This window comes from Styela clava, chromosome 15, assembly GCF_964204865.1.
Source record: "Styela clava chromosome 15, kaStyClav1.hap1.2, whole genome shotgun sequence".
NCBI classification, from domain to species: Eukaryota; Metazoa; Chordata; class Ascidiacea; order Stolidobranchia; family Styelidae; genus Styela; species Styela clava.
In genome coordinates this window covers 17546529-17572712 of record NC_135264.1, presented here as the reverse complement: position 1 = coordinate 17572712, position 26184 = coordinate 17546529, and the positions used below count along the sequence as shown (strand labels likewise).

General features: G+C 36.0%; 2 protein-coding genes across 10 annotated transcripts in view; both read right to left on the bottom strand.

Moving 5' to 3' along the window:
* LOC120334479 (uncharacterized) overlaps positions 1–12807 on the bottom strand; it is a 62934-nt gene extending 50127 nt beyond the window's left edge. For 5 of the 9 annotated variants that reach the window (XR_013480655.1, XR_013480654.1, XR_013480652.1 and 2 more), the window contains exons 1-12: positions 11083–11243; positions 10385–10513; positions 9742–9865; positions 9065–9162; positions 7551–7661; positions 6395–6498; positions 5339–5519; positions 4053–4102; positions 3295–3439; positions 2070–2130; positions 1589–1782; positions 829–885 (exon numbers count right to left, since the gene is read on the bottom strand). Coding sequence is in view for 4 of the 9 variants with exons in the window: in XM_078120572.1 (XP_077976698.1) it covers positions 829–885; positions 1589–1782; positions 2070–2130; positions 3295–3439; positions 4053–4102; positions 5339–5519; positions 6395–6498; positions 7551–7661; positions 9065–9162; positions 9742–9865; positions 10385–10513; positions 11083–11100 (1272 nt within the window). In the remaining 5 variants the exon portion in view is untranslated. Of the gene's footprint in view, positions 1–828; positions 886–1588; positions 1783–2069; positions 2131–3294; positions 3440–4052; positions 4103–5338; positions 5520–6394; positions 6499–7550; positions 7662–9064; positions 9163–9741; positions 9866–10384; positions 10514–11082; positions 11256–12668 lie in introns of those variants that run through there. The other 4 variants (XM_078120569.1, XR_013480656.1, XM_078120570.1 and 1 more) reach the window with 4 other exon arrangements.
* Positions 12808–20091: 7284 nt separating this feature from the next.
* LOC120334371 (lipoxygenase homology domain-containing protein 1-like) overlaps positions 20092–26184 on the bottom strand; it is a 52739-nt gene continuing 46646 nt past the window's right edge. The window contains exons 47-51 of the mRNA XM_078120420.1: positions 25743–25904; positions 24995–25141; positions 24467–24559; positions 23944–24098; positions 20092–23103 (exon numbers count right to left, since the gene is read on the bottom strand). Of these exons, the coding sequence (XP_077976546.1) occupies positions 22933–23103; positions 23944–24098; positions 24467–24559; positions 24995–25141; positions 25743–25904 (728 nt within the window). The 3' untranslated portion in view covers positions 20092–22932. The remainder of the gene's footprint in view (positions 23104–23943; positions 24099–24466; positions 24560–24994; positions 25142–25742; positions 25905–26184) is intronic.

Sequence of the window (26184 nt, the reverse complement as noted above, 5' to 3'; positions counted from 1 at the left end):
TCGAATATATATATATATATATATATATTCCCCTATCCATTAGAACAAAATTTAAAAACACTGAAAAGCTGGGTTAAACAATGTTCTATTGCAGGGGTCGGCAACCTACGACCCCCGGGCCAGATCCGGCTCACAGAGCACTATAATCCGGCCCGCGACGATTCACTAAATTTTAGTAAAAAAACATCCGTTTTGACAAATATATTCTTTAGACTATTATATTATACTATAACCTAACAATTATATATTTCACAATTACTCGTTTAATGAGCAGTAATTTAATTATAATTAAGCAAATGGCAACAAAACGCAGAAAAGTTGATGCTAAGTGTAGAGGGTTCAATGGCGCTGAAAATATTCAAATGAATATTTATGAGATGCAATGAGGAAATAAATCTATATTCTATTCGAGAGATGTATCACTGTTTGATTTTTATTATAAAAAGTACCATCCGTTCGGTTTTTCAACTTTCTAAAAATATGTGCGGCCCGCCAATGACTTGCAACCTTAATATGGCCCGCGAGCGACAAAAGGTTGCCGACCCCTGTTCTATTTGATCAAAATTATAATTATTCAATTGAACTCAAAAGAATTCAATATAACCAAGCAAGAGCGTAGCCAGTGAGGTTCTCAAATCCCTAATTGCCAAGTTCAACAGTAACAGCTAACGGGTCCGGAGAACGTGTGAAGAGAACTTTGAATCAGTGTTTCAAGCTACGATGAACTGTACGAGGGAGCCCAACCCGCTTGCTACGCCCGTGTAAACAAGACGGAATTGACTCAAATATTCCCAAATCTCACTTAATAAAAGCAATCAACATACAAACCTGGTTCATGATCAGCATTGCTTGAGGTCTTGAAACGAAGCCTCTCCTCCTCTGTTTCTGAAAGTAAATTTGAAAAAAAGATAAAGCGGGAGAATTGATAGGATCTTTTTCATATCTGTTTCATCACAAGAATATGGAAATTTTAATGAGAGATAACTGCTTTAATTGTACCCTGAATTGACATTAGCAGTCACAACAAAATAGCAAGCGACAAATGTCAATCGAACAAGTCCATAAAAATTCATATGATAAGCCAAAGTTTTTTATTTGCTGCTGCCTACATACTGGTACATGCATCTCAAAATTTACCCAAATATACGTGTCAAGAGTAAATACTGTTCTAGATTTAAAAATGTCCTATTTAATGACAAATAATCCTGTTTTATTTCATGAATATCATTGAGATTAAAGGTGAAATTAAATAGCCAGTGAACAATGAAATGATTTTAAATTTATTTATATGTGTTGTCTACCCAACCGGGAAGAAATCCCCCCCACTCCCTCCCAAAGAGGAATAAAAAAAATGTTTTTTATGCTACATCCATTCAGACTAAAATTGTACAAAGTATAGAACGAGAATATCGGTCAGAAACCGAAGACTTATCGATCGAAATTTAGGTTATCCCCCAAAACAGCGCTCTTACTCCATAGTGACATAGCTAACTATACGACATAATTTCTTGAGATATCGCGTGCATCTAACAGACAAATACCTATCAACATACTTACCGATTAAAATCGATAAGTAACAATATCTCACCGTTAGATAGGTGTTGCTACCAAACAGGCAGCTTGTGAATTTCAACAATTGACTTGCATCCAGGGGCGCTACTCTATAGAATCGAATGATCAGGTTTGTGGAGAGTTCGTCGATCAGTTCGAACTCTTTCAAAACTTGTGAAGTGAAACTATCAAACTCGATATGAAGGTCCAAGCTTCTCATTGCTGGGTTTTCTAAAATAAAATTATAATTATTGCTGATATGAGTAAGAATTGAAGGGGCCTAGAGCAGTGGCTCTCAACTTTTTCCCTTCTGTGGCCCGTTTTTGTTTCTAAAATTTCCGTGGCCATCTACCTTTTTATGAAAGGGAATAACTACAAAAAAAAAAAAATTCTTTCCGCAAAAATTTCACTTTATTATTTCAGATCAGAACAAAGTATAAAAAGACAAATATATATTTTTTCCACTTTTATTTTTAGGGTCATAATCTTATTCAGGAAACATGAAAAAATCAACAAACCTGAAGTTGTGAACGAAACCAGATCTGCTCCTTCAATGAAATCTGTGATCCAGGATCCTTTCTATAAGAGAATGTGAAATAAAAATGTAAGATATGGGTCAGTACCAGAAATCAAAACAAGAGAGCAATGCTCAAAATGGGCGCTCCAGAAGTATGTGCACCAAGATGGCGGACACCAGAACGTCATATATGTACCAGGTTAGGGCTAGGCCATAATTTTATTCAATTTTCCTTATTTCAGTTCTATTACGAGTTCAGTTACTAGTCAAGTGACACCTGCAGTATTTGTACCTAAAATTATGGCCTAACCTCAACCTGGTACACATACTATGTTCCGGTGACCGTCATCTTGGTGCACATACTTCTGGAGTACCCAAAAATGTGGATACAGATTAGCACGGGTACGCAATTCGTCACAGTAGACTACAGGGACCGCATTGCAATTTGCAACTGAGAGATTTGCAGCTGAGAGATTTGAACTGATGTGGAAGGGAAACCACCACGAGGAGCGCAATTTTTAATTTTGATGACATCATCGCACACAAATAAACGAATTCCATGAAGGCTACAGAAATTTTTGAAATGAATAAAATAGCCTTCTAGCAAAAAATACAATCTTTAAAGCAATTGGTCCAGTAGCTAACGAGAAAAGGTAACATGAAGATGAAAAGATAACGTGATCAACAACAACATAATAACGAAACGATCCATAGGTCTACTTCATGTCCAATAAGCAGACTGTATAATAAGGAATTTTAGATGAACAAGATTAACTAGTGTTATACCAAAAAATGAATCAAAATCTGCCTTCACTAAGTATCGTTCGCCATGAATACATTAATTTAAAAAGCCAATTAACTGTGATTCTTTTATTTTCTTTAATAGCATCTTTATTATTATTAAACATGGCTAATAAAATAAATAATTTAGACCTGTTAAAACTAATTTTTAATGAAAAGCAAGAGGCCACAAGTTTTGAGAATCTCTAGGGACCACGGTCTTAAAATGGTACTCCCGAAGCATGTGAACCAAAATGGCAGACATCGTAACATATTATGTGTATCAGGTTAGGGTTAGGCCATAAATTTTATCCCCATTTTACTTATTTTAGTTCCTAACCTGGTACACATACTATGTTCCGGTGTCCGCAATCTTGGTTCATATACTTCGGGAAGTACCCAAGAACAAATGATTTGAAGTATATGTATGGAATGATGACACTCACATGCTGCTCTGACGATTCCTTATCTGGAAATGTTATAGAAAGCTTTTTGCTTTCGTAACAAAAATCAACACAATTTTTCCACTGATTACAAGGAACGAGAGTTTGTTCTCCAATCTGTAACTCTATGTAGTTCAAGGTGAGAATCCTAAAACAAATTGATTTTACACATTGTTCATATTATATAAGTATGGTTTAGCCACTAAACGATTTACTAGACTCAGCACAATTTTTCTGCCTCAGCTACACAAAATATACGCGGCGCGACGGTGTGGCTCAACGGGCTAAGCGTTAGGAATACGCTCGCCACCGCACCTCTAATTACTCTGCATGGGTTCGCAGGTTCGAATCCCATGCAGGGATGGTTATGCAGGATTGCTGGACTCCTCACCATCGTTGGGTGGTTCACGTAACCGCTGGTCGGTTATGGCTTCCTCCACCACCAAGTCCATGCTTCCGAAAACAAACAATATATAACTAATCCCATACCCGACTTGGAATGGTAACCGGACGAGAGGCCGTGGTTCGCCATATGGATAATCCGTCTTATCGGCTTTCTCTCCCCCGGCATAAATATGTAAATCCTATCCTATACTATACCACAAATAAACAAATGGTGCTCCAGAAGTATGCGCACCAAGTTGTCGCACAACCTGAATCCTAACCATTGCACACATACTATGTTTAGGTTGTGCGCCATCTTGGTGCGCATACTTCAGGAGGTCCAAACAAATTTCTTAGAAGAGAATGAAAAGACTAACCTTCTAGTGGCACTAGACGAATTCACATCATTCAAAAACATACGGACACCCTGGAATAGAAACATCGTGAACAAATTCAAATATAACTATAATAGGCCTATTAAAGTTCCTGAGGTCGGTGAGTGAGAGTGATTGCCCAGAGATGACATGAACAAACTATGACCCAGAGGCCGAATTCAGCTCATTGAGTGATTAGATTTCTGCTGGATAGGCCAGTTAGATTATGATCGTAGTCTGTGCGAGTTGTGTTTTAGGTTAACACTTTCATGTTATGGAGACACAATTAGGATATATGGGAGACATTAACAAAACTTAACGTTTTCTCGCTCATTCGATTCGAAGGCCTGCTCTTCACAGTGTGTTAACACCACCTTCTTTCTCAAATTTTTTGCCCTTGGTCGGTCCAAAAACCTTGGGAGAGAAATTTCGCTTTGTATTTGCACAATATACACAATATAAGCTACTTGAACCATGTAAAGTGGGAGTGTTGCTAAGGTTCAATCAAAGATTGGGTACTCCCATAGTATGTGTAACAGGTTAGGGCATAATTTTATTCGATTTTCCTTATTTTACTTCTATTACGAGCTCGGGGACTGTCTGTAATAGCCAAGTGAATATCCTCCTGCCCATAGGTTTCAGTCCCTTTAAACCACTTGATGTGAAGTAGGCAAACAAAATTAGTTGCCTCCATATTGGTACACACACTTCTGGAGCGCCAAAGATTGCATACAAAAAGTATTTTTGGGACGTAGCAAGAGATCCAAGAATAAAGCGTTCCAAAATAGTCGAGAGGAATTTAACGAAAAAGGTTGTGATGACTGGACAGGAGCAAAAACCATTCGCCATGATGCCAGTCGCCAATTTAATTTGACATGCAGCATTGCAGATTGGGAGGAAATATCTCCATATCAAACAGATAATTGCTATGAATTCTTCTCAGCAATTTATATCGGATTTGAAGATCTCAATTTTTTTTTCCAAATCCATTTTACTTTGTAAAATATGATATTAAATGAGCATTTCGATGCAAAAAGTTAACTTTAATAATATATAGTTACTATCAATAGAGGTTGCGCAAGACTTAACTCCCAATCCTTTCTCAATGCATTTGCGCTACTGGATCCGTAAGCGTATAATGCAAGGACGCTGTAGCAGGAATGAAAATACCATACAATGGAATTCAAGAGTCTTGCTGCACACTAACACAAATTTATTTCTGTATATCTTGAATTGCATAATTCATATAGTAAAACAGTTATTTTGTCTCAATGAAAACAAGAACTTACATAATCAAACTTGGCATGGGAAATGGCAAGAAACTTTGTCAGCAACTGCTGATTGCCATCACACCAATTGGACATTTTACTTTCCCTCACATCGGTAGGCCACACGCGTAAAATAATCTCCACGATTGATTTCTGGAGTTGGAAATCTCCTACATGTGGCAAACTCTTGAATGCTTTCTCCCTGTTGCATGATTAAATATTGAAGTTAAAACGGTTTGATGATCATGTCAAAGTTGAAACATATTTATGATATTTTACTGAAACCGTTACCGCACTGAAGAACAGATGTATTTTAAAGACGATATAAGAAAATCAAGGTCACAATCAGTACAGGATTTTGGGCCGTCAGACAAGTAGAACAATTCATACGATATCTAACTGGTAAAGAAAAACACAGAAAAAACAATGACAGTTTATATTTGTGTCATTTCGGATGTGATTAACATGAAGATATTATGGTGATCCATGTAATATTTTCCATGTAATATTTTTCACTGATTTAGAATGTATTTGATATACCATATTCAAAAATATTTTTTTCAGAATGTTTTTCGAATAGTAAAATATTCGGTTTTGCCCATTCCTGGCTACAATAATTTATAGTCCAACGGCATTATTCCTAGAGATCAATCTTTGTGCATATTACCTTGGTTTGAACAAATTTTCTTTAAAAAATAATCTTTAGAAAAAGGTATGAACGATGAACTGAAATTCGAAAATCCACTAAGAATATCATGATTTAAGATTTGATATTTGACTAAAGATAAAAGTTATGGACGTCTGATAGCACTGCAGTAAAAATGTGCCTGTGACTACTATAAAAGAAGTTTTGCTTACATTTGGTGATAGATAATTAGTGTCTGGCATTTTCTTACGGTAGTAAGTCGGAAGTTTAAGTCAGAACATTAATCATATTTCGAACTTGCCATGGAGGTTGGGGGTTGTTATTGAAATCCTTGGTTTAAATTTGTTAAAATTTGTTAAAATTGGGAGCCGTAAACAATATTTTAACACTTGGAAATCGATGATACTGTAAAATTAGCAGAACATTCTCACCAAATTTGGTCATAAACCTCCACATTTTGTTCGATAGAATTCCGTAAAAACCCAACAACCTCCGTGTCTTCATCAGAAAATATTTCAAGAAATTTTTCAGCAGTCTAAAATGAAAATCATTACTATTTCCACATAAAAATAACATATTTGAAAAACTTACCTGTACTTTTGTATGTTTATTAACAACCTATTAGCTTTCATCCAAGTCAGACACATATGGACCTTTCCACGACCTTTCACACCCGAAAAATTTTATCTGAATCTGAAATGAATTATCTGATTTATATTTAAATTTCCGAAACACAACTGAAAACTAACGAATAGAGTTCAAAAACGCTAAAACGAGGTAATGTTTACGACCACGCCTGAAAATCTGTCTGAGTGAGAAAAGTGTCTGAGCGGATGCGAAAAGGGAGCATTGTTACGTCACTTTATGCATCTTGCTGATTGGCCAATGTCACGAAGTAAACAAGGAAGTCGATGCTCGGGGAAAGGTCCATAGGATTGGATTTCCATATTTATCCCGGAGGAGAGAAAAGTCTATAAGACAGCGTAACCATATCGCAAACCATGGCTTCTCATCCGACTAACATTCCAAGTCGGGTACGAGGTAGATAGTAGTTTGTTTTCAAACACTTAGCACAATGAGCCACATCGCCGAGCCATATTAATAAAGGACCCCATAATTCTCTGTGACATTTTCAAATGTTTTGAAGTTTGTTTTCAAACGCTTAGCACAATGAGCCACATCGCCGAGCCATATTAATAAAGGACCCCATAATTCTCTGTGACATTTTCAAATGTTTTGAAGTTTGTTTTCAAACGCTTAGCACAATGAGCCACATCGCCGAGCCATATTAATAAAGGACCCCATAATTCTCTGTGACATTTTCAAATGTTTTGAAGTTTGTTTTCAAACGCTTAGCACAATGAGCCACATCGCCGAGCCATATTAATAAAGGACCCCATAATTCTCTGTGACATTTTCAAATGTTTTGAAGTTTGTTTTCAAACGCTTAGCACAATGAGCCACATCGCCGAGCCATATTAATAAAGGACCCCATAATTCTCTGTGACATTTTCAAATGGAATTGTTTCGAAAATTTCAATATTCTTTCTTTATTCTCAAAACACATTTCCAGTATCTCTAACATACCTGCATTCTGATGACATAATATACTGTACAATCCGATATAATAGAACTAATTTTTTGCAGCAAGTTTTGAAAAAACCAGTTGAAATGATCATTCATTCTTCCACAATAATCCTGAACAGTAAAAACATAAGAATGTGAGATTGACATGCATTCGAACAATTTGGTACAAGTGGAAACTAACATTTTCACACTAAATATATTTATAATGACAGTATGTACGTTTGTTATTTGCCTCAAAAATGTAACAGTATCTGCATAATAATTAAACAGTATAACAGACACAGGATACATACTCAAGACCTTACTGTTACTGGTCTAAGACACAGATGTGTGACGTACCCCGAACATGTAAAACTGCTATTTAAGACGGCAGAATACAGACATGAAATAGGCTATACAAATAAAACTCTAGTACACTTGTTCAATACGCAAGATAAAGAGGTACGACACAACGGCGATAAGTGCAGAAGGCAGTCTTTCAGAGGAACCAAATAATTAATAAGAGTTTATTACCTAGGGGTGATGTAACCTTGTAGTAGGATAGGATTTACATGTTCATCCCGGGGAAGAGGAAAGGCGATAAGACGAATTAACCATATGACGAACCACAGTCTCTCGTCCGGTTACCATTCCATGTCGGTTATGGGATTAGTTAGTTATTTGTTCTCGGAAGCATGGATTTGATGGTGGAGGAAGCCGTAACTGAACAGAGGTTACGTGAACCACTCTACGATGGCAAAAAGTTTAGCATCTCGCACATACCGACCCCTGAATGGGATTTGAACCTGCCAACCCACGTAGAGTAATCAGAGATGCGGTGGCGATCGTATTCTCAATGCTTAGCACGATGAGCCACACATAGCCAAGACATATCTCAGTGAAATGATAAAAAAAGTCATTGAGTCAACCATGATTCATGCAACAGCCTTGGGAACGTTAACCTCTTGAACCCGGCAAGCCGGTTTATCGGTTTGTTTGAGTACGCTCTGTGCCCCGGCAAGCCGGTTTACCGGCTTGCTTTTCATGACGGAAGGAATCAACTTTATGATCTCGTATCTCAAGAACCACAATGAGTATTTAATTAGGGTTTCAAGAATTCTAAATCGATAAGTTTGGTAAATATACACTGCCATAATAAGAAACATAGCAAACTAGACACAACAACAAAAGAAACATGAATGTATATTGTACACCACAACCTACAAGCTTTAGTTTACTTTTAGGATTAGCAGTATATAATTGAGCTGTTGAAACAAAATATACCATGATTCATGGAATCTTAAAAAAAAATTAAATTGCAAAGGGAATTTATCGATACCATATATTGTTTTGGTCCTCACAGATGTATTGAAAGAAGTAAAATTACTTGAACAATCACTGATTAAAAAACAACAAATCTAGATATATTGAGTACTGACTTCATAACAAAATTAAAATTGTAGAGAGGCTTTATGGACACCCATACATTAGCATGCAACTTTAAAAAAAACTTCAAACAAAAATTTTGAACTCACAACAATCAACCTAAGAAGATTAAGATAAAGTTGATCTCCATCAGGTTTTTGCGATTTCTTCAAGCTGACTTGAGAGAAAGCGAAACCGAGCATAAGATCTGAACAAATAAAATTTTTGATGATATAAGATGAGATTAATTAGTCATAAGGTGAAATTTGTATTGTTTTTTAAACATAGAATAAAAATAATTCAAAGTCATTCAAGAGCCTTGCTGTGAGACTCTTGATTCAACCTAAAATAGCTATCTTCAATCTTGCTAAAGCATTATATCAAATGCATACAGGTACATTGGCTCAAACATGTGTGAGGAGGATAAGGAGTTAGTCACACAGAAACCCAATCGATAAAAAACTCGATTGATAACTTGAGGCACTAATTCGTGAATTTGTTTGTCATAGGATATGAAAATAATCGACCAGATACTTGTTGCATTGATATACTTGGGCTGTAATAACGGCGAAGAAAGTCATAAGTATGAAAAGTTAATTATTAAGTATTAAGCCTCCAGCTCAAGTTCAGGTAAACGAATCTTCAAACCTACATGGGGTCATCGAAGGAATAACTGTATAAATTCAGCTGTTTCATATTGATTTTCCCCGAGTAAAACTATTTCAATTTAGTGTATTTTCAAAGATAATTAGGAAGAAAAAGTTCAAAGAAATGTTTAATAACTCACCAAACTGTTCATGGAATCCACAGGAAATTAAAACTTGAATTGTATCGGGTTGGTTTTGTTGTAATAGGTAATTAAAAACTTGAACTACGACCCCAACATTTCGAAGGTTCTCACCTTGAATTGCCTGAGATTGAGAAAAGTATCATCATCATTAAAGTAAGAAGGCACTGATTAAAAAACACAGCAAGTTGAGCACTAACTTCGCTAGTATATAATAATTCAGGTACAAAATTAGATACATTACAGAATTCTCATACGAGAGGCACGAGTTTTACAAAATACCACAGAGTATAGGCTTCATCACTCAGGACTAGGTTGATATTTGAATGAATGAAGTATGATATCCAAGATTATTAGGAAATTGATATGTGAAGTGTTGGGTCCAATTACACTGGTGTTGACGGTTGGAAATCGCTGGTTTGAACAGAGCAAGTTTAACCCTAATTTAAGCGCATTGTACAAAATTAGACAAATTACTTCTAAATAACACTTCGCTGCCTGTGATTGGGCCGTTATTTATCTAGCCTTGTTATTAGCGAGAAATATGAAATGAATAAAAAATTATACACAGAACAGTACATTTAAAAGTAAATAAACAATGTTGATAAAGTAAGCGCAAAGTATAAATACAAAACAAACAAACCTGATCGATCAGAACACCAAAGTTTTTTACAAAATTATTTGATATTTTTTGTGGACAGTTGGACACATTCGAACCAAGGTAAAACGAGATGTCATCATATGATGTGAAATGAGTTATCTTCGACTCCAACTGAACAGAAAATATTGTTGATTTTGAATATAAATTTAGCATGATTTGAGGGGAAAACATGTAAATGTAGAATATAAACATACACAGTTTTATTTAGCCCCTAAAACCAGGCACTCTCGAATTCAGGCAGTATTTAGGCACCATTCAACACTTGCCAATTTAATAAGGTATAATTAATTGTTCAATGGTAAAATGTGGCAACCCCAAGCAGGCCCTTCGTGAAAATCTATTTCACCGTTTCCGCCATTGTAAACAAAACATTAGGACAACTAAATAATTTTTACTATTAAAAAAATTGATTAAACCATATTAAATTAGAAAAATATTGCTGCATTGCGATATAGGACTGCAACAGATCATTTAATGGTCAAGTAAAACAGAAACCTGAATGAACCACAAAAAAAAAGGTCCTAAATGGGGCCAGAATTCGCAAGTGACTGGTTTTACGAAGCCACTGTTTAGTATGGTGAGACTATTCCTGGTCATCTAATGAAAATTTGTGTGAAAAAAAAAAAAAAAAGCTCTATGATGCTAACTTAAACTTACCACTGCAACATAAATACTCTTACCAAATTGCAAGAATCCATTTTCTCTTCAAACTTTTCCAAGCAGATGGTATTGGAACGATCAAGTATATCTGTATATTGAGCACCTACTCACTTATATTTGATAGTTAATGTTTTTCCAAATCAATTATTTCTGTATTTATTTCATAACAGCATTCTGACATTAGATCTGCTATGGACACATAGACATATCTTAAATTTCAGTACGGCACACTATACAGGTCGAGAGACATTGTCTCGTTTCAGGGAAACCCATTTTACCCCTCCTTTGGGAGACGTCTGGACATCATTGTCCCTCAATATCAGTAATAATACAGTTTAATTAAGTTGCGCAAAATACTACAAAAAAGCGCAATCTGATAACGTCATCATTAGATTCCTCTGGAAAAAATAATCTGATTTATCAAAGAAAAATTTTTTTTAAAGTGTCCTTCGAAAGTTTTTAGCAAAAAACTGCACGTTTGGCCATGTGACGGCCGCGATTAATTTAGATTACTATTGAGACAAGCATGCCGTGATATGAATCATCTGACGTGGTGCCAGTCTGCCCTCGTTTGTGAGACACTGGGAGTGTTCGTTTTATTGAGCCAAATGGAGGGAAATTCTTGGAATTTGGATAGTGTGCCCTGAATTTAGTGAAATATGGGAATATCAGAATATGGGAATCGATACTGTCATTAATTAACCTGTTGCCAGGGGTGGGCAATATAGAATACCGAAGGACTCTAATCCAGAAGGATCCGATAACAGGATTCGGTTTCCGTCTCTTCGGCGCCGTGTGTCAATTTTTGTCATAAATTGCAGTGACCTCTGTCTGGACTGTGTTTTGGGTGGTCTTACATTAATAATAGTTTATCGTTTTTTCAGGCTGTTACCTGACAAGGATTTTATTATTTAGTGATTTTCCTGGGTTAGTTAAGAGTCGATAAAACGGCCTAACCATACAGTCATGTGGCGAACCACAGCCTCTCGTTTGCTTACCAGTATATTTCGGGTACCCGTCTGCCGGTACCGCCTGACCGTAGTCCAGTAGTCTACTTCGGGATGATTAGTTAGCCAGCAATTTTTACTTTTACACCTTGCCAGTATGTAGAGTAATTCATGGGTTCGGTTTTAGGTTTAGAGTCATCTTAGGACACCTAATTTTAATCGACAGTCAATAATGCAACAAAGAGTGCGAATGTATTATGTATGAATGCGAATGTATGAACTGTATTGGTATATTGCTTAGATAGCCTAGACCAGGGGTTCCCAAACCAGGGGTAGCGACCCCAAATTGGGTCGGAATGATAAGTAGGTACGATCGCAAACAGGTCATGGGGTCGGTGGGGTTGCTGAGGTATGGTAGAAGATGGATGTACAAATCATCTAAGATTTGACAAACCATGTTAAATTTAGCAGTTTGTATCCCTGCTTACTGTAAAACAGGCCCATAGACATCGCTCTATGCTTATGCTTTAGAAAATGTAGGTGCTTATTTTGACATCACTGTTTGGTTTTAGCTTATTTTACTTAATACAACCACATGACCAAACTCAAAAGTACAGTGAAAGAAGCTTTAAAGTTTCAGGAAAAAAATATATATTGACCTGGGGTCGCACTGGACGCTTGTTGTCTTGGGTCATCCTGGAAAAAGCTTGGGAACCGCTGGCCTAGACCAAAGTTAAAGTTACCCTAGCAGTCATCTCTCAGCAGACATCTTTCTCGTTTTTGAAGCGCCGATCACCGTTGTCAGAACTCAGATTTCAATTGAGCATAGCGAGAAAAAACCATGATGCAAAATCAGCTGATGCTCAATGGGCTGCCAAATTTATCATAAAAACTGAGAATAGTTGGCAAAAAATAATAGTTTTCGCCTAAATATAAGTGTCTTACAATTATATCCGCTTAGTATAAAAAAGTATAAGTGCTTATAATAAGAAGTACACACAACGAGATTTACAAAGATTGGATAGGCAGAAGATATATTTATTATCGTTTACACTTGACTCAGTCGTCAATTTATAATAAAGTTGGCAAAAAAACTATTTTGCCCCCCAAAAGATGTGTCTTACAATCATGGTCCTCCCCATTTGCACAACCCTGTCCGTTAGGTTTACATAAATATATATATGTAATCTGAATCTCCTCGGCATTCGCTTCCTGACACAAAATAACTAAAATGCATGAAATAGGGATTCCGCAACACAGGATGAGCCAAAATCACTTTTATAACAACTGTCACCCCACTTTTGGCTCACCATGTAAGTTTACTGTTTACATATATATTATAAGTACTGGACTAAAATCGAAAACTTACAGATCTTAGCTATTTATTTGTTATAATTCACATCGCTATCACTTAATCCTAACCGACGGCCACACCTTCGCGATCCAAATGCATTTGCCTCGGCGCGATCCTCGTCCACGTGTTCTGATGAGAAAAGAGGCAATTATAATAAAGAAACAAGATGATGAAAAAGTTGAGTCTTGTTGTCCGTCACTGATTAGTTGATAAAAGTATCTTGTTTATTTATGTAATTACAAATGGCGGACAAACTTTTGAATTGAAAAAAATCTATTTATTAAATTATGTCTTGCAACCTTATCGCATGAGAATTTGAGCGAAAAAGTGTTGCTTGAATAAAAGATGTAACTTTTATCGTATGGGAATGAATATTTTTGTAACTGAATGAATTTATATGCTCCCGCATTTGCATAACGAGGCATGGCGGTCTTCATAGGCTGTGTTATAACCAGTGGTGTGATTCATCAAATTTTTTGTCATCCGGTTCTATCACAAAAGTCATATTTTTCAGCCGTTTCAAAAAAAAATAAGGGATATTTTTTTAGTATATAAAACCAGTAATGCTAACCGGTTCGCTGATCTCATAAAATTCCATGAGACGGTTTTATAGAATCGTTGCGAACCGGCTGAATCCCACTACTGGTTATAACGCTTTCTAATATCCATCATAATAGCGGGTATATATACCTTTTTCGATGTGGGAACGCCACGTAAAATAGAGCATTCTACCTTATTTATATTCGAAACAGTGAGGGTTTGCACGTGCGCTCGATGATAAAGAATTCGGTTATGATCATAAATACAATACCGTATTCAACACCCCCACAGCCATTTCCTTAAAATAAGACGTAGTCGAAAGTGCGAATGAATCTAGTGATTTGCAAGGCAATGGACCTTTCCCCGAGCATCGACTTCCTTGTTTACTTCGTGACATTGGCCAATCAGCAAGATGAAGAAAGTGACGTATCAATGCCCCCGTTTTGCATCCGCTCAGACACTTTTCTCACTCAGACAGATTTTCAAGCGTGGTTGTAAACATTACCTCGTTTTCGCGTTTTTGAACTCTATTCGTTAGTTTTCAGTTGTGTTTCGGAAACTTAAATAAAAATCAGATAATTCAATGATCACTCTGTCTTCCTAGGAGTTTTAATTTAATTGCAGTAATAAAAATTAGTGTAGAAATAGCTGTGATAGCCTAGCCTGAAATTCTTTACCGGTACTTTGAAAAAACCGATTTGTTGTGTGCAATGAATCATAATGATGGTTTGAAACACATACCCCATTTTACAGGCGCCAACTCGCAAAAGCACTCCTAAAATAGCACTGCAAATTTTGCAATGGTAAAGTATGGTAAGTTTAAGGCCAACTACATCATTAGAAATAAAAAATATTATACGCGAAATGAAGCCCAAGTCAAGTTTTGGAATTGATGGTATTCCATTCAAAGTATTGAAACACGTTCCAGAACATATCATTGACATCCTGACATATATATTTAATCTTTCACTATCTAGTGGGTTATTCATTGAAAGCTTCAAGGCATCTAAAGTTCTTCCTCTATTTAAAAAGGGTAGTGTTTCAGATCTTGGAAATTATAGACCTATTAGTCTTTTACCATCATTTTCTAAGATTCTTGAGAAAATAATGTATAGTAGAATGTCAAACTTCTTTGAAACTAACAATGTTTTCCACTCTCATCAATTTGGTTTCCGCAAGCATCACTCCACTGCTATGGCTGCTAATGTTTTGGTACACAAACTGACCAAGGCCTTTGAAAGCAAACAACATGCAATTGGAATATTTCTTGATATTTCAAAAGCTTTCGACACCATTGACCATTCCATCCTTTTAAGTAAGCTCTATCACTATGGAATTAGAGGCGTCCCATTCAATTGGATCAGGAGCTACCTGCAAGACAGGAAACAAATTGTGCAATATGACAACTCATTCTCTACAAATATTTGTGTCTTGAAGCACGGAGTTCCACAAGGATCTTTACTTGGCCCATTATTTTTTCTAGCTTACATTAATGACATGTCCAGGTGTCTGAAATCCTCTGAGTCGATCATGTTTGCTGATGACACTGACTTGATTCTTCATGGGAAAAACCTTGAAGATCTACTCACAGTTGCAAACCAAGAACTAACCAACATTCATAGCTGGATGTTAGTTAACAAATTATCTCTTAATGCTAACAAAACTAAATTTGTATTATTCCACCCAAGCAAGCATAAAAGTGTGAGTTGTTCAAAACCACTACTGCTCAATGACAATGAAATTGAAAGAGTGAAAGAAATAAAATTTCTAGGAGTTATCTTTGATGAAAATCTATCATGGAAATCACAAATGTTGCATGTTATTGGTAAAACAAAAAGGAACTTGGCAGTTGCTGCTAAAGTATCCCAGTGCGTTAATCAATCAGCTTTACTAGCAATGTTTCAATCTCTACTACTAAGTCATATCCGATATTGTAGCTCAGTCTGGCTCCATGGTAATAAAACACTTGTCTCGAAATTGCAAAGCATTTGTAATAATTTTTTAAGAATTGTCTTTAGGAAAAGTAAACGTGAAAGCGTAAATCATTTCTATAAATCGCTAAATATACTCAAGGTTGAAGACATAATGAAATTTGAAGTATTATCATTAGTTTATGATTTTCATGACAACTCATTGTCAAACTGCTTTGACGACATACTAACCAAAACCACCTCCAATCGAAGAAGTAATTCCAATTTATTTATACCGTTTATGAGTAAATCTGTGAGTCAGCATGCCCTATGCTATAATGGACCTAAGCTATGGAACTCTCTCCCCTTGAATTTGAAGTCATTAAAATCCAAAAAATCATTTCAGAAACAAGTTAAGTCGTACTTGGTATCCAAATATTAAAAGTTATTTTCCCATAACCACACTGATATATATACTCTTTCGTATGAAATTAGCTACAACGTTTTGATAGCTCGGACACAAAAAATATTGAACCTTCATGAATGACCATGATAGAAAGTTGGGACACTCTTCACTTGCACATACTTATTTTCATGAAAATATTAAACAGCTACAATATTGCTATTGCTCCTGCAGCTGCTGATTGTTGTTGAGCCGGCAGTTAATCTCTCTCCACCTGTTCTACATCTATTGTTGGTGTGTCGGGTTCTGTAGCATGCACAGCAAATTATTTTATTTATTTATTTTTCAAATGGCTGTTTACACTCTGACATCTGCATGCGCATGTTCCCTTTTTGCTTAACGTTGGATTTTTGACATTACACATGCATGATCTTTGTTTCTATATGGGTGGTGTGATACCTTATGAGGGTTGTAGACCGTATAGTTTAGCTCCTGTACCTATTATTGTAATTAGGCGACCAGTGGAGATATATTGGATTCTCCCCTTCATTTTAATTTGTTGTGGTATTCTATGATTTGTTTTGTGTGTATACAAAATTTTATCCTAGGTTGAGGTTCTGCTGTGAAGTTGATGTGAAGGCCAACATACGAATGGTCAGTGTGGTTTGAGAGTTTCTGCATGGTTTGCGAGGAATTCACCCTGTGTCCCAACCATATTTCAACTCTGGTCTTTGAACTAGCGTTTTATAGATAGATAACTAATAATCAATATCTACTCGAAATAATAATTAATTCTAAACAAAAGTGTAGGGTAGTGCTGTTTCCAAATATGTAACCCTTGAATATCCTACTCGCAGATTTGTTTTCTGTTTTTCAGGTCGTTCTGTGATGATCAATACAATGGCTAGTTTATTGAATATAAATGGTGTCTACAACAACAAAATTCGCAGGCTGATGTCTCATCCACGATAAACTTGAACCTATTACGCCATAATAATTAAATGAAGAAATGATCCTGTGAAATAACAATACTAATTCCTTTATTCCTAATTCCTTTATCCTTGCAGAAGTCAATATCTAAGAATGAAAAAAAAAACCTTATAACCTTAGCAACCAACATATTCCTATACCCTGTCTTTCTACCTTAATTAATTATAATTACTCATACTTATAAAGTTACTGATAGATTTAAATACTTATTGCAATCTGGACTACAATTTGGCAATAATAGGCTCTAGTTTGGGCAATGAAGTGGTCTAGCCCACCTCTTCATGCACCCAATTCTGGCAACTTTGGTTGGGCATTTTGGCATTTGACTCCATCTATAATCAGCTTGACAATATATTTTTTTATAAAAGTTTATCTTTACTGTTCACTCCCATTTATAAAATTGATCAATTTGGCAGTGGCAATCATGATAAATTTATTAATATGGTGTGGCAAGTAATTTTTATTTATTTATTTTTTATTAACTGCCAGTATGTAATTTTTCATGTTCCCTTTACTTAATAACTTCTATATGGTTGTGTGTGTGGGTGCGTGTGAGCGTGTGTGAAATATTTCAATTATTTTAGGTGAGTGAACACGTACCACATCTTCTTGACAAAACCTTCCATCTTATATACATTCTGTACGTTTTAAACCTTATCTAAGGTTTTGTTCGCTCTCCTGATTTCATAATCAGTTTTTATTTATTTATTTATTTTTAGCATTCATTTTATTGTTTTGCTGATTATGGAGTCGAAATAAACTTATACTTATATTATTATACTTATACTAAGTATAGGAAAAATTTTCCGGGGGTCAAAGGTCGGGGAAAGGTCCAATCCATGGGATTATGATATGGTCATTTTTAATTTGATCCATTTTTAGCAGTTTTTTTTACATATAAAAGTGTGTTATTTATAAGTAAATGGATAACAGCTTTCATATTTTGCATATTTCAAAATCTGGCGCTCTACCTTTTAATTTTGCTTTAGATAAATAAAAATGAAAGACATCCCCCAAAATAAGCCCTAGTGTCATTTTCGAAAGAAAATTGAAATAAGACCCAGTCTTATAGTACTGTAATCCTCGCCGTCGCAAGACGGTTCGTCAAAACAGCCGCACGTTTCCCAACCTTAGATTTTTTTGATCGTTTCAGGGGAGGAATATGGCTGTGTATTTGCTGTAGTATTACTAATATTCTTCAGTTTTTTATTATTACAACGATATGATATACCTATGATATTCAGGCGCGCATATAGGCTACCAAACTGAACCAAAGCGGAAGAGACTATTTTAAGAATCATTCCATGGTGAAAAAACTCTCTCAAAGTCGCTAGATTCCGAAAAGATAATTTAACATGTGGAAATGCCGGATTGCTCTCTTTATCAGTTAATTTAATCAGAAAACCAATGTAGTTAAAGCTCATATGTTCCATAATGTTCGTAAAAAAAATACCGTGTTTCCCCGGAAATACGACCTAGCTTGAATTTTTCAAATCAATTTCAAAAATCAAAAACGCGAATTTTTTTTTTTGATCTAGTCGTTAGCAAGAAATCTCTCCTACACGTTTTAAATGGTTAAAAAGTGTTACCTATAAGTAAATGGATAGTGGTTTTCATATTTTGTATATTTAAATATTTCGGTTTTTTCTGCTATGTAATTTTTTTTTGGTGCTCCCGAAGTATGCGAACCAAGATGGCGGACATCGGAGCGTAACAGGTTAGGGTTAGGCGATAATTTTTTTCCAATTTTCCTCATTTTAGTCCTATTATCAGTTCGAAGTCTAGCCAAGAGCCTCCCGTAGTATTTATACCTAAAATTAAGGCCTAACCCTAACCTAGTACAGACATTACATTCCGATGTCCGCATACTTCGGGAGCCCCCTTTTTTTTGATAAACGAAAGTATAGGACATCCCCGAAAATAAGCCCTAGTGTTCTTTTTCGGAAAAAAGACCCAGTCTTACTTTCGAGGAAACACGGTATATCACATAGTTGGGTACAACAGCAAGGAAACAGTTACCGTACCCCAACTTAAGTCTAGGTCCTAGGATATCTTTCCACTACCTTGGATGGGATTTACATATTTATCCCAGAAAAGTTAATAATAAGGCTTAATCGAATGGCGAACCAAGGCGTCTCGCCCGGTTATCATTACATGACGGATATGGGATTAATTAGCCAGTTACGGATACGGTATTGTTTCAAATGCATGGACTAGCCAACGTACCGTACCTGCGCTGTCCAAGGTTTTCCAGGACTCGTATGATAATAATTTATGCTTCCAGACAAATATCGGTATAGAGACGCGATAGCCAAAACGGATCTTTATCTTGTACTCAGGGTAGTGCTAAACTTTTCCGCTGCATGGAGCGAGGTTTATGATGATGATGCCCCTTATACCAAACTTGAAAAATAATTTGGGAATAAACAAATCATAGATGTTGTTATACATTTACAGCAGTTGGTCCAGTAGTTGAAGAGAACAGAATAACAACGTAACTAGATAGCGATCGGAGACTGCCGACTTATCGATCTTCCGCGGGTTTTGATTTCGATTCTGCACTGACTCAATATCGACACCGTGTGTCCCATCACCAAATAATTAATAACAATAATTCATCCAAAATCAATAGGCTTCTGGTCCGAGATATGACGAATGCAAAATTTGGAGCAGATTCAGCCTCGCTTTCGTGAGAACATACGGAAGTGAAACAAGCAGACAAATACCTATCAACATACTTACCGATCGAGATCGATAAGTAATAACAAAATGTTCCACAGGTCCACCTCGTGAACAAGAAATCGACAACAAGAAATCGACTGAATCTCAAAGCCTCTCCCTCTTTACAACTATTTTTCAAAATGAATTAGACCACAAAATTAAAGTATGAGGTTTTCATTTGATCAAAAGAATGTACAGTGATTCGGTGATTACGTATAAAAACAGTGAACTATTAGTGCATGAAGTAAAAAATATAACAGGTCTAAAATATTGGACGGAATAACGATAAATAAACATAATTTCTTTCTAATGCAAGAGAGGAATTCTCAAGTATATACAAACTATAATAAAACTAAATTCTATATTGAAAATTAGTTATCAGGGCCGAAGCTGTAAGTATACGTGGATCTAGTATGCGCCTCAGCTTTTCATTTTGGAGGGGGGGGGATTTCCAATTTAGGTGGTAGTAAATATTTTGCTGTTTGCGATAAAAGTATTTGTAACTCATAAAAATTCGCTATGTATTTGACGGACAATCTGTGATGGTGTATACGCTACTCTCTGGGTATTAAAATACAATTATATTTAAGCTAGGAATCACCTCATAATTAAGGATGTGTTTCAAATTTTAAAGATGGGGGGGGGGGGGGAATCTTCAATATTAAAACTACAAACAATCCATCTCTATTAAAGTTGGGCCCAAAATGATTGGACAAGTGGTTATATACTCCATTATAAGCTAGTACTGTAAACGTGAATATAAATTTACACAGGCAATTATCTTGCCGGAATAGTAAACACGACACCAGTGCAATTTTATGAAAACCCGCAAAATTTGAGGTAACAAAATGGAAGCTCAGAACTAACTTACAGATTATTGGGTACAATCATACACAAACAGGAGTGTTAAATTACTTTTCTATCTTTGTAAAAGTAATAAAGAAATTTATGGGTGTGGTTTTTGGGGTCATCTTGGAATAAGAAAGTAACTTAGGGTAAACTGAGCCAGTAAATAGAAAAATACTAATTATTTCATGCATAACATTTGATGAATATAAATAATTTTAATTTTTGTCGAACGATTTTCCACGCTTTTCGGTAAATATATATTAGTAATAGTCTTTCGACCCATAGTATTCTCATTTAAGTATGGGCAATGGGTCTTTCTAGATGTGATGAATTTTTATAAAATAATCAGTAAATTCTACAGTGCATTTTACAGTAACGAATACTATGGAACTACTTTTTATAAGTTACAAAATTAGGGACTGCAAAATTTATATAGACATAAACGGGTGCGAAATGGCATGGTCTTCTAGATAACTATTAAATTCTACAATTATATAAAATGAAAAAATCTAAAATTTCAAAAACAACTAAATTGTGCAAATTTATTTTTACCTGAGTGATTAAATAAGATTTTCCCTGCAAAATTTTGGGTCAAAAATTCAAATTATTGGAACTATTATTTAAAAAAATAGAGCGTTACAAATAAGACTACAAAAATTTTAAATCAATTGGAGAGGGGACTTTTTATTATAATCTGGTTTCATAAAACACATAATATAAGCATAGAACTGTATTGGTATTACAGACAGTGGCATATCCATGTAAAATTACGGCCATGGCAAAGTTGACTTGTTGGTTAACGATTTATAATGACTGTTATTAAATTGCGATACCTGTATGTTAGTATTTGAGTAAAATACAAGTTTCAGTTATTCCCAATTCAGAATTATTCCATTTAAACATAATAAAACTTTTTGCCGTTTTTGCAACCCTTTCCAAAAGGCGCGAGCCGTGGCTGCCATATCCTAGATACACCACTGACTACAGTATACACATTCCAGGAATCTTACCAGTTTGGCATAACCCACCCAATCTATTACCGCGCTGGCATCAGACCAGATTTGCAGGAACATAGATAAGTCTAACACTCTAACATAGTGGTTCAAAAAGTTGATCGACCGTGGGCCAACATTAGAAGCGGAAGGATATTCACAGACCGAAGAGAGAGCGCCCGCAAGGGGTCGATACTGGTATGTATAATCAAAACTCTGGTATAATTAGATTGTTACAAATATACAAATGCTTTGACTGTAACAATGGCGTAACTATTGGCGATATCTGGAACGGAAAGAGTAAAATATTTCACATAAGTTCGGCGGGCCATATTAAATGATTATATGGGCCATAGATGGCACGCGATTTGGGAACCACAGCACACAGGTTGCATTAAAAAGTCAAAATAGGCTGCTTCAGCCCTAAATAATTCTCATTCATAAATATAAAATTAGACGGATACATGGTGACAATCAGACTGCAATATATGGTTGAATACATAGTTGATGAGGATGAGCTATAAAAAATTGGACACGCCCTATCTCCACCCCTAGACAGTAACGACATAAAACATCTTATAAACCAATGAACAATAAATTCGTGCTATAGTACTTGGAATAATTTTGAGTTAGGGTTAAAGGTCATATTTTATGCATGAATAGTAACAAATACTTATACCGTAAAAAATAAATTATGTAGAAAAATGTATTGAATGCATAAAAGCATGCTATATATTTTTTATACTCTAAAATGCCCTCCCAAACCATTTACTAAATAAGCCCGACACTATTGGAAAGCCTTTTCTGAGGAGGCTACTGGCCCTTTTATAAAAGTATAAGGCCCCATGTTAAAAAAATATGACTTTGAAAAAGTAATGCCACTACAGTGACAACAAATGAAGGTCACTTTGGTGTCAAGGTCATTTTCAAGGTCAAAGTTCATGTGATCATTCGTGAGTAAACCCAAAGAAGGTCACCTCGATGTTGAAAGTCATTTTCGAAGTCATATGCATGAGTGGTAACAAAAGTAAATAAATTGAAGGTCATCCAGGTGTCAAAAGGTCATTTCCAAGGTCAAAGTAAGGTTCATGTGCTTATGCATGGGTGGTCACAAAGGTCACATTGGTGTCATAGGTCATTTCCAAGGTCAAAGTTCACAAATATTTACAAAGGTCTTGGAAGAAGATCACGATGTAGTTGTCCGTTGCCTTTCTTCCCTCCAATCCACTCCCTACAGGGGAAGTCCCATGCCCTCCCTGTACTCGTATCCTTTATAACGATGTGATCACAAAGCCAATCAGAGTTGAATCCTGCGTCATCATGCTCGACACGAACCTGTAAGTAGAAAGTGAGTATTATTGACAAAGAAATATTTCGCAGGAAATTCGGGGAAGCCGCCATAATTTTAAGCTAGGTTCAGATAAAAGTGTGGCATGAGCAATTTTATCTTGTCACACAGAATATAAAAAGAAGAATATTTTAATATCCATAAAACATTGCTAATCATGGCTTGATGCAAAATGAAAAAAAAACAAAGTTGACAATTGATATTGCGAACTCAAATCTTGGAGATGGGATCACGGACGCTTTTTCGTTTTTTACACAAAGACAAACCCCGTAGCAATGTAGTAAATGAAACAAACATGTAACTCATGAAGAAACTCGATAACAAACAGAAAGCGCTGGATCCATGTGTGGCTTCTGTGACATCATAACCATTGTTATCTTTATTTTTATCACTATTCATACGACTTCGTACCGATCATGATCAGAGAAATAAAGTTACTTAGCACCTGATCAACCCTCTTGTTGTAAATGCCATAAGATGAGGAGAAAAAGCGCTGTGTGTCTTGGGCGAGAAATGAAAAAAACAAGCTTCTCAACCATACTTGAGTAAAGTCCCTCGCATGTTTAGACAAAAACATATAGCATTTTTATGAGGGGTTTCAAAAGTCGATAGGGACCATTGGAAAAGAAGAGTTATGTTGCTTTATAAGCTTTCCACTTCTAGAATATAAAAATCTAATCTCAATTGCATAACATTTAAAGTTTTGCAACCTTCGTTAATTCTCCCAAAATTAAACCTACTGCATGGCCGAGTCGCCATATCAACTTTCCTCTTCCAGATGAATTTAAAAATCTAATCCTAATTAAAATCATTTAAAGTCTTGTTACCTTTGTCAATTCTCCCATGTTCAATATCTCCAGCGTGAATTTATCTGTTCGTCCTTTCTCAAACAAATCTCTGAATTTCTGTTTTAACGGTCGTTTCCCTGAATCGCTGTTTTCTCCATAAATTGTTATGCAAACATTCGCATCAGTGCCAGATCCTGGAATGGAAATAATTAAATATTTTGTCAATTCATTATCCGATTGCCTCATCGCTTCTGTGATTCAGCAACAAGTAAGGCTAGGCATTTAGAATCGAATAGCAAGAAGGAAATTTCAAAATCGCTGACATATTGTTTTTTATTTGTCGAGTAAATTCCTCAGTTATTTTAGGAAGCCATATTTATACACCAGAATTCTGACACACGACTCTTCGTTATTGTAAAGATATCAGTGAAACATGTTTCTCATTGTGTGAACATTCAGCAAACTGTCTATGTATTCAGTAATTTATGTGCTTAGGGGACCAATCACAACAAAAAAGTCACAAATATTCAAATATCTTCCAAATATTTGAGATAAAAAATACCTTTTTCTTCCGCAGTAACAACTGTGACTTCATATTTAGTTGGTTTTGCATCGATGGCCACAGAAGGACTTCGGGTACGCCGAGAACTCGAACCTGGATAAAGATAAACAAATTAACGTTGGTGCTAGGAATTAAAAGGTTTTGAGGTTATGTATATATTTGTTTTTCGCCTTCTGCTCTGAACCAGGTTCTGCACAACCCACTGATATTGAACGATATGTTTCCAGGTTACATAATTTTACACTCTGGGTGATGGGCATGGGATTCGAACATACCGTAATATAAAATATCGTTTTGACCGCTAGGCCATCATGCCCAAAAATATGGAAAAAGGTCAAATAGTTATTCTCAAGGTCACTGTTACATGAAACAAATAATATTGCATTTCCAAGGTCAAACAAGGTTAGACTCAAGTGTATAATATTAGGGTCAGATCTAAGATCACAAGAACATTTTTGAAGCCAAAGCCAACGCAGCTGAAACTAATGCTTCAACTGTTAAACCATCGCAAACGTGGAAAAAACTTACTGCTGGTAGGTCTACTTCCACCTAGTGGTTGCAATTCTCTCATTGTTTGGCCGTCATCTTCGTCTTTAGACAACCAACGTCCGCAGTTGAAGCGAATATTTCGGTTAGAAGTCTCGTCGCGAACTTCGATCCAATCGAGATGCCAACCTGTGAAATGGTGATTTGATGTTTATATTGAAATATGGATACTGTTTGAGAGAGGAAAGCTGTTGAGACGACTTAACCATATGGTGAGCTATTGCTTCTGGTCCAGTTACCAGTCCATGTCAGGTTTGGGAAAGTTGGTCAGGTATTTTGTTCCAGATGCATGGACTTGATGCACCCGTAACTGACCAGCAGTTACTCAGACCAATGTATAGCGGTGAGGAGACCAGCAACTTTCTTGCACATATTTACCCGCCATACTTTGAAACCTGTGGGGATAATTATGTGCGAGAAGATTGCTGGACTCCTAGCTGTCGTTGGGTGGTCACCGCTGGCCGGTTATGCCTCCCCCTCCATTCAAAGTCAACATCTGAATTGGCAATTGGACAAAAACATGGTGCGCCATGTGAAATGCTAACCTTCTCTATTCAACTGTTGAAAAAGATTAGTCAAATTAATGCTTTTTTGTTTCTCTCAGAAATTTTAATTTCGATATCACCATTAGAAGACCTACCACAAGATCTAATGAAATACTTTCGACTCGAGACACCAAGAAAACCACTACTAAAGCTATGCAAGCCTTTGATTGAAACACTGTACTTACCAGGTCTAAATCCTTTTGAATCGTGCCAAATTCTACATTTCCTGATTTCTCCGATGCTCAGTTTATCATTGAAAACAAAAACGTCTTCATTCCCAGCTTCAAACATGTTACGATGAGTCTCTGATTTATTGAGATGAAGTTCTCCAGATTCACCATGGTCACCTGTGGAAATAAATAAAATGATGATCAAACATGAAACAAGTCCATTCTTCCGAAAACGAATAACTGGCTAACTAATCCCATACCCGACGACCTGGACTGGAAACCGGATGTTTAGCCGTCTTATCGGCTTTCCTCTCCCCCGGGATAAATATGTAAATCCTATCCTATCCTAAGATAATGAAATTATCCAAACTCGTGGCTTTTTATTCTTGATATAATTTATGTTGAACATTGGTGGCATTGCTCAACAACATGTACTGGTTAACTGTGATCCATTTTA